We start from the raw sequence: 9,725 nt of genomic DNA on the forward strand, positions 1-9,725 counted from the left end.
CAGGGCCCGGGGGGCCGGGGGGGGGGGAGGGGGGGAAGGGGCTGCTGTGCCCTCTTGCTGCTGTTTGTTTTGAATAATTTTACCCCCTTTTTTCTTAGTTTTAAAACTCATAAATCTCATCTTCCCGCTACCCCCACCCTTTTTATTCATGGACTAGAAGAGGGAAAAAAGCTTTCTTCCTTTTTCAACTTCCAATAGATTTCTCAGTTCTGAATGAACAAGTACAAATGAAGAAAATATTCTTTCTGAAGAGACTACTGCTGGCAAAAGATGGTTTAGCACTTCAACAAACTCTGGTTCCAGGTGCTTTACTAGTGACTTCCACCAGTTCACTGGTGGGACTTTTTTAAAAACAGCCTTAGCAAGCTTGTGCTGCTTAAATGGTTTACCTCTAGCCCAGAAATTGTTTATGATTAGCATGACTGATGGGTGATTAGTAGATGCCCATGCAGCATTTTCTTCTTTGGCAGTTAGGCATCTACTTTGTGTTAAGAATATTGGAAGGAAAATAAGGTGGAGTATGTATTTAACCCATCCATCTTTACTGCCTGCAATTTAACTTTGATGTTGGGTATTTCTTTCTTTAATGTTTCTTGAAGTTCTTTCCAAATTTGAACAGCTTCCACAATACAGCAGCAATCCTTCTGTAGCGTGTCCAAGGCTATGGAGATAGCCTGTAGTGTTTTTGGCACATCTTCTGCATTTCTCTTCAGTCCAATGTTGACTACTCTAGCTGTGATACTTCCATCAATTCTGTCATTTTTTTCTCCACAGATGATCATCAGAATAGGCAAGTTCTTAATAAATAGCTCAATGCAGTCAACCACTGAATTTCATCATACATCTCTGGGGAGAATTAGCTTGGATCTCCCAGCTCTCTTCAAACTGGTTGTTAAGGAAGTCTTTTCAATAACATTTTCCTTTATTTCTGGAGTATTTAAATCTTGGGCTAAAAGATGCATCAAATGAGCACTGCACCCATAAATTATAAGTTTCAGGTTTGCTTCATTATCTTCTTCCAAATTTCTTCTCATTTTTGCCACATTTGCAGCAGTAGGTTCCAACACCTGCTATGACTCTGCTGACCCTTTGCATCCAGTAGTACAGACCTTGCATCCCTTGTACGGTCAAGCACCAGTACATGAAATATTGTGTCATATTCTTAAACCTTTTCCTCAAAAGTTAGATGTTGAACCCCCCCTCATTTTTATATGGAAGAAAATCAGCCTTTAACTCCAGAGTTTTTAGGAGAGGCTCACTGACTCAACTTTTATTTAAATTATTTTAATAAATTATACTCAATTTATACCTTAGCCAGTGCTGTATTAAATTCATATTTCATTTTAAGCTGATTTATTTTTAAAAAGAGAGCTCGAACTATAATTTAAATGAAGAAATCTGATTTTTTTTTTATCTACCTGTTCAGGGGGCTGTGGGACTGTTTGTAAGTGGCCAGGGGTTGGGGGTCAGACTTCATCCCTCAGTGAGACATCTTTCACTAATGGATAGTTCAGCTGGTGAGTTCTATAAATTGTACATTTTAGAGTGTTTGTGACACTGGCTGCTTGCAAATGTTAAAAAAAAAATGGCACTTTAAACTTGGCACATTCCCACACTGAGCCCAGCGCAAGTCCAGAAGTAGCAGTGTGTTAGTTGGACCTGCAGCATCCAATGTCTGCATACATCAGGCACTTTAGTGGGGCTTTTTTGGTGCTTTATCTAATAGCTGATTGGCTCAGCTTCAGATAAAACACCAAAAAGCCCCACTAAAGCGTGTGATCTATATAGACGCTGCAGAGCCAGGTTGAAGTAATGTGCTGCTGCTTCCAGTAAAACACTTTTTGGGGGTCTTTTTAACATCTGCAAGCAGCCACTCATCTTTGACCCACTTGTCATAAAGGTGCCTATTCCCTCTGAACCTCTTAAATCATGGGTGCCCTGGATCCCCACATGGGACATGGGTTACATGGACAGAACAAATGCTTCCATCTCTGCTGCTTTCTCTGTAGTTAAATGGTATAGCTTTGGGGCACAGATATTGATCTAGGGCGGGGCAGGTGGGATGTGGTGCTTCATCTAGGGATACATGTCTAAATTTTAATAGTGGCACGGGGGCTTCTGATTGGTCAATGCACAGTGAGCACATTGACATTGGTGTTAGCACCTGTCATTAGAGATGCGTTGTGGAAGGGGGCATGAACATCTGCATTTTGCAGATAAAGGGTTACACCACCAAAAAAGTTTGAAAACACTGCCATAGGGAACTTCTCCTGAGGTGAATTAGCCTTGGTAGCCTCTACAGAGGGAGAGAATTTGAGGGAAAAGAAGGATGCCTCATGTGAGGAAGCTCTTGTTGAGCACCAGGATAGGAAAGAGCTCTAAGTGTAGGGGCCAGGCCAGGAAAAGAAACAAAGAAAAGGATACAAAGGATAGCTGAGACAAGGTGAAAATAGCATTAAGAAATGAGAGCAGAAATCTAGGCAGAAAGAAAACCTCAAAGAGGAAGGTAAGAAACACTTGACTGAGGACAGTAAAGGAAATGGATGAGGTGGTCAAGGAAGAGGATGTTGAGTGCCATCAGGTCAGAGGTGAAAAGCTTGGAGTTGATAGTTGCCAATGAACCAAGGCTGGTGATAGGACTCCCCAGCTAAGTCGTGCTGCTACCAGAGACTATCCGGTGCTCTTTCAAATCCCTCCTGCCCTGAAGGTTGCTGCCATGTCTGCCATTGTGTGTGATGGTCTGTATGTACTCTGAGAGGTTGCAGCAAAAGGTCACCAAGAAATAACCTGGGTTCCTTTTTTCCCCCTACCTGCCCTACTTCTTTTCTTTCTTTTGCTGTGACTGAAGCTTTGTAGAGGAGGTGATTGGCATCTACTATGAGAGTGATGAGGTGGTGTGTGAAGATGTGGAGCTGCAAGGCTTCGTCAAGGATGTCTATGTCTATGGAATGAAAGGCAACAAAACTTCAGGTGAGAGGCATTTGCCAAGCAGCAAGGGCTGCATTTTCTGTGGTGCCAGCCACCATTCAAAGCCACTTGCACAGCAAGTCTTGAACTGCTGGAGATTTCCTTTGTGCTTCTGGGAGACACAATCTTGTGGGTGAGTCTCTGGACTGGGACTCAAAAGAATGAGCCTTGGTTCTTACTTCTACCCCAGATCTGCATGATTCAGGTCAACACCTATGATCTCTCTGTATCTCAGGCCCACATCTGTACAATGGGGTGACATCCCTTCCATTATCTTGTCTGTTAATATTGTCAGCTCCATGGGACAGGAACTATTTTAATGAGTGACCCCCAGGACAACAGAGCTCCTTCTCAGGTCAGGGTTTATAACCTCTACTCTAAAACAAAGAACAATAAGTGTGAAAGTATCTTTGAATTGTCTAAACCGACTGCTGCTTCAAACACAGAAGCCCCATTATGAATATCACTCTGCACATCACATTCCTCCAGGGATTAAGAAGCTGATGCCATGCTAGCGACCTGTCTGACATTCTGGAACCTGTGGTGGTCACAGGACTTTGAAACCATCATTTAACTTTGCTTTCTCCTCTCTCAGCTTCACCTTTCTTGGAAGTAGCTGGCTATATGTGGAAGTGCCCAGAAAGATAGAGCAGGATATAAATCTAAATAACAACAATGATGATGATAATAATAACTAGGTGGCTTTAATTTTACACCAAGGGACTGCTGCTCTACTGCCTTTATGACTTTGGCCTTGCAGACGTTTAGGGAAATATGTGCTGCTGGGAGGAGCATCCTGCAAAAGAGGAGGCCTTCCCTTCCACCCTTTATGGCTGTATTCCATGGAGGCTATCTTTATTTGGAAAGGTTTGCCTGATTTAGGCCTCTCAAGGAACTTCCACAATCCCTGGTCTTTGGAGGAGCTGGGCTGTTCCTTGACCTAAGGGAATTCATTGTGACAGTTGTAGTTCCTCCTGTGGCTTCCCTTCAGAAGCCTCACGTTTTCATTTCCCCGCTTCCCACCATGACTTCATTGCTACTTCTTGGCCACTCACATTTCATTGTTACTCTTCTCACGTGAGTCACTTATTCTCAAGGCTTGGCTGCTTTTACAAACAGTGCACAATGGTTTGTTGCTTTGGTGCCACACCATCCTACTTGGATTGCAAAATGAAGAGAAGGGGGGCCTTGGTGACTACTGGTGTCCATGGCTGTGGGGTACCTGGTCTGAGGATAATGTGTGGAATTAAAAAAAAAAATGTAGAACAATGCTGTCCAATTGGTGGCCTGTGGACCACATGCAGTGCCTGATTTCCTGATTTGGGAACTGATGCCCCCATTCCTCTCCTGTTGCTGCCGTCACATCCTCAGGGGTCCTCCACCTCCTTCCTCCAGCTTCGGCTTCTTGCCCCCACCCCTGGGGGTGGGCAGGACAGTGCAGCCCATGGGGCCAAGGGAGCCAATGGCTGAAGGGCTCTGGGGGACCTGGGGACTCCACCTAGCACACAGGCACAGTATGTGGCCCAGGGGGCACTCACAAGTGGGACAGCCCTGCAGTAGAGTATAATTTTACCTTTAAATAAAACTTGTCCCTTGAGATTCTCAAAGCACTTCAAGTTATCTTCTCTTCCCTCTTTTAGGATTTCCTAAAACAATTAAGACTCGAGAGAAGCTATCTGAATATCTAACTGTGGTGATATTTACAGCTTCAGGCCAGCATGCAGCTGTGAATTTTGGTCAGGTATGAGTTTATGAGTTTAGGGGATGGGTGCAGCTTACTTTGGTTGGGAGTGTGCAGCTACAAGGGCCTGGACTGGGATAAAATAATTTTTACTACAGTACATGGCTACACATGACATTGCCTTTCCATTCCAAAAAGACCCTTTAGCCATTTGCAGGCTGTAGCATGCAATTTCCAGGTATACCTTTGGAAAGTCAGATCTCTTTTTTCAGTTTCTGAAGAGGGACCAAAGCCTTTGGACTAGTATCCAAAATTGGAGTTTTTTAGCTTTAATATTTAAGACTGAGCAAAAAATTCTCATTTCTAAAGTGCCTTAAAGTGATACAAGTCATGTCTGCTAGAATGATTAAAGTATCACATACACCACTGGAAGAAGGAACAGCATTTGGTTGGGGATTAGATGGCCAAGTGCAACTTCAGCATGGAGTGGGAGAAGTAGGGTTTTGCTCATAATGACACAAACAAGAATGCTTTTCATAAGCACAGACCATAGTCACTAGGGCTGTGTGAAGCTTTGGGTGGTGATTTGATTCGGGGGAGATTCAGCCCGAGTCAGTGGCTGAATCTCTGAATCGAATCAGGGGACCAATTTAAAGGTTCAAATCGATTTCCCTAAGTGCCAATGGTACTACAGTGATTTTCAGTGTGCCTTATTATTTTGTCTTGCTTTGCTCAGTATGATTGGTGCTCCTGGATTCCCAATTCTCCACCAACTATGCGCTGCCCACCCCCTACAGAAAAGGGCACGGTCACTATTGAAAAGATAGTGGAGACCTTGCCAGACAGAGGACGCTCTTGTTGGCATCTTGGAGCTGTCTGGGCCCTGAGCCAATTCCAGGAGAATGAAGTAAGTCTAGGAACCTTCTCTAGTCTTTCTCTAGTCAGTTGAATTGTAGAAAATCAGCCCAGTCAGGGCTTCAGTCAAGAGGGCACAGTGGGATTAGAGGTATTGACAAGTGTAGGAGGGCTATGGCAGAAACACACAGGCTTGTAAGTCAGGAGACCAGGGTACCACTAACTCGCTGTGCTTGAGCTTGTTACTTTGCTTCTCTTTGATGTTTTTCCTCTTGTGTAAAATGGGAGGAACAGTAGTAGCTACATCATGGGGGAGCTCTCAGACCAAATGTATCTGGGCATTTATACACGTATCTTTTAGTTCTCACAGATGCCGGAGATCTGCTGCTTCAGCGCAGACTTGATTATTTGAGTCTGCTCCGCACAGGAGCTGACGTGCACTGCGCTGCGCCACTTGCAGTTGTATAAGTGGCGAAACGTGTGTCAGCATGGAGAAGATGGTGGCAGTATGCTTTTGAATTAAAGCACCTCCAAGGTGTTTTAATTCCAAAGTGCACCATCACCATTTTCTTTGCCGCTTATACAACTGCAAAGCGTCGCAGCACCGGGCACTTTTCAAAGCGCCCAGAGCTGTGGCACTTGCACGTGTAAAAATGCCCCCAGTGCCTGCAGAGCACTTTCTGAAATTCTTAGGCTGGAGATGCTAGAGGGGGAGAAATTAAAATGAAACCTCTCAGAAAGGAAGTAAGTCTTGACTAAAAGGACACAGGGGACACTTACGTATAGTGGCCTGAAGCAGGGAGTTGCATTTTGTTTCAGTCTTGACAGGGAGAACGTGGTGCACTGCAGGACAGCATAACAATTCTCACAGGACAGTTGGGTTATAGGGATTTCTTTGTGTCTTCCTCCATTAGCTGTTCCTGGGTACGTATCCAGATGAGCACTTCGTAGAGAAGCCAGTGAAACTGGCCATGGAAAACTTCCGCAAGAAACTCGATGAGATCGTCAGCTTCATTAGTGAAAGGAACAAGAACAAAAAGCTCCCTTACTATTACTTTTCCCCTGATCGGATCCCCAACAGTGTAGCTGTCTGAATGCCGCTCCATTAGAGTTTGAAGGATGAGGAAACTAATATCCGCTTTCCTGTGATATGTGCTACTTATCTATAGACCTTCCAGGTTGAATAAAATGAGTAATATAGACTGTCTCCCAAAATGGACCCTTAGCATCATCTGACTTTCAAAGTAAGTTTGGTAGCTACAACTAATTTTGCAAGCTAATTCCTATGAAAAGCCATCAGTTCAGATTGGTTCCAGAAGCTTAAATCCAGAAAAAATTAACTTTTCTGTATCTTAAACCCAATTGTGAATATATCCATTATTCCCCCACCAGTTGAAACTTGGATAAAATGAAAAACTGTACAGTGCAAAATAAATAATGTGGCCTTGTGCATGAAATGCCGAAAGTGACAGTGCCTAGATACAGGCTGAGGAAGAAAAGGACTAGTCTGTTCATAGCTTGTGTCTTGTTCGGCTAATTGATGACAATAAACAGCTTCAGGAGCAACAATTAGATTTTACTTTTTTCCCCAATTTGATAAGTGCTAACAATATTCAGAGCAGAAAGAAGTAAATTCATGTTTTTAAAAAAAAAATCAGATTGTAAAGAAAATGTTTAAAAATTTCACTACATTCTGAAACGTTCTGATAGAAGCAGAAATACAAGCAAAATTAGAAGTAGAAATAGAGGCAGAAATCAAAACAAGATATCCTGATAGGGATGGGGAAACTATTCTCCTTCTGTCACTTTCTTACTGTCCTCTATGGGAAGTGACACAATCTCACTCATGCAAAACAGGCGCTTTATATCCAGGTATTATTTTTTACATGAAATTTAAGCATTCTCTTTTCAGCCTGTGTCCACAGATTTTATACTATTATTGTGCATATGCAAACTTTTGCTCTCACAGCAAAAATGCAGGCTGAACACACTTTTACCAGCTTTATTTTTTATAAGAAATTGGCTGTTTTTTAGGGTTTGTTTCTTTTTCTTTTCTTTTTCTTTGGTGTTTGGTTTATGCACAGTCTGGCTTTCAGTCTTATCAGTACAAATCTGAGGCTGTGGCACATGATGCTTCACAAGTCCCAGGGTCAACTGCTAAGAAAGGGCTACAGAGTTGAGCCTACTAAGTACAGTATTGGACTATCTTCATTAGAATGGCTCTTTAGTTAAGTAATCATTTTTGTACAAAAGAACTTTTTCCTGTGCACCTTATATATCCAAATTACAGAAATCTACTTGCACTGAAGTAGAGGCAGAATGCTCATAGAACGAGGCGATGGAGAATTTCTAAGTGTTTTACTTCTATGGTATTTTAATTGAAAACCTCAAATCTAGACTAGGGATCTTCACAGTATCTAAAACATAAATGTAATGTTTTTTAGCCCAGAGCTTTGAGTGGTGGGGAAGGAGGGATTTTTTTTTTAAGTTCCAATATTCATAGATTCATAGAGATTCATAGATATGTTTCAAGTTAAGGCTATTTGGTGTCACTGAGCACATTTCTTCATCTCTTCTTTGCTCTATATTGAAGTCACTAGGATCAGATGTAGCCTAGGTGTGATCTGGCTCCCAGTATGTTACACTATGTATTTTCTGTAATGGAAAATGAAGATGACAGGCATTTATTTGAAAGCCAATGCTCAGACTGGATGGGTCAAATTTGTCCCTGGTGTAATTTCAGTAACTCAGATGGGTTATATCCAGAATAAAGTTGTTTCAGTGTGTTTAAATAAAGCAATAATGCAAGTCAAAATGGAATTTTGGAAACATGGAAGGTGTGTGGTTTTGTTAGCAACACTTTTGATTATTTTGCCCAAACTTTGTTCTCTGTAAATATATCTCCATGGCCTGCAGTATGTATTCCCCTAGGTAAGAGTTTCTTTTGCTAATGGAATAAAACTGAAAGACAACAACAATAAAAAAGGCTGACAATATCTTTATTTCTCTGTAATATTGAACAAGATCAACTAATTACCAAATATCCATAAGTACTGAAAATCTACAGGAACAAGCAATGCTTTCTGAATCAACACATCTCCTCTTTGGAGAAGGTCAGATTCCTACAATTAGAAAAGTATGGTCATTTTTATTATTAACCTGTTTCAGAAAATGGTATCATGAAAATCTATATCTGCTTCTATTACATATTCCCAGCTCTGATTCATGGAAGTGGAAAGATTAGTACATTTCATGCATTTTACAGTACACCACTTTCCCCCTAGCTAAATAGTATCAACAAATGTGGAAAGTAAAACCATTTCATGCTTGAGACAGTTTACTTAAAACTAATATACTTTTTTTCTGACCACAGTCTATGAAAAAGTGATGACTGAAGGAGTAGAGTCATGCATTTATTTAGCAATCAGGAGGGGTTAAGTAGGAGGGGATCAGATATATTTGCACGCACGCCACACCAAGCAAACACCAAAAGTGTTTCACAACAAAATGCTGCAATCTGTATCCTAGCCCACTTCATCTGTATGCTGTTTCCTTACATCTTTGGGGCTTCTCTCCTTCTGCTTATGTGTTGAAACAAATTGTGTGGTCAAGAATTCTATTTCTTTACTTTAAAAATATTGCAAGTAAATTGATGGGAGATGGGAGATCACTGTCCCTCCTGTACCTGTTCCCTTCTTGGTGTTGGGAGAAAATTTTATTGCTATGTACAGGCAGAGCGCTGGCTCTACATTTTAAAGCTGGCCTCAGCAGTCTGAGTCAGCCCCAGAAGGGGTTGGGCAGCAGGGGGAAAATTACTTTTAATAGGTAGGGAATAATGGATTTATAGGGTTGGAAGGGCCTTCAAGGTCATCTAATCCCACCTCTTCCACAGTTGCAGGATGCACTGTTCCTAAACCAGCCCAAATACTAATTCTGATTCACTCAATTCCACAAATGAAACCAGTGTATTAAAACACTAAGTCCATGGAGGTGATAGACAATTTGCATGTATCCTCCAGCCCCACCCCCCACAGCTCTTCAGAGTCCACCAGGCACCTGCCTTACTGCAATGCTAAGTAAAATCCAGACTAAGGTTTTCCTTGCAACTGGGGCACAGGCAGTTCTTCACTCCTGGGTGGTGACTGACACTTGGGAAGTGTGGGGCAGACACATTTCTCTCCTTTGAAGCTGCTCTTGTGATGGATTTTTTGCCTCTAATAAG

General features: G+C 42.1%; 1 protein-coding gene across 1 annotated transcript in view; it reads left to right on the forward strand.

The window, feature by feature from the left end:
- Positions 1 to 8,490, forward strand: part of ALOX5 (arachidonate 5-lipoxygenase) — a 39,331-nt gene extending 30,841 nt beyond the window's left edge. The window contains exons 11-14 of the mRNA XM_006014831.2: positions 2,849 to 2,970; positions 4,608 to 4,708; positions 5,385 to 5,555; positions 6,418 to 8,490. Coding sequence (XP_006014893.1) covers positions 2,849 to 2,970; positions 4,608 to 4,708; positions 5,385 to 5,555; positions 6,418 to 6,597 — 574 coding nt within the window. The 3' untranslated portion in view covers positions 6,598 to 8,490. The remainder of the gene's footprint in view (positions 1 to 2,848; positions 2,971 to 4,607; positions 4,709 to 5,384; positions 5,556 to 6,417) is intronic.
- The last annotated feature ends 1,235 nt before the right edge of the window (positions 8,491 to 9,725 follow it).

This window comes from Alligator sinensis, unplaced genomic scaffold (genome assembly GCF_000455745.1).
Source record: "Alligator sinensis unplaced genomic scaffold, ASM45574v1 scaffold264_1, whole genome shotgun sequence".
NCBI lineage: Eukaryota > Metazoa > Chordata > Crocodylia > Alligatoridae > Alligator > Alligator sinensis.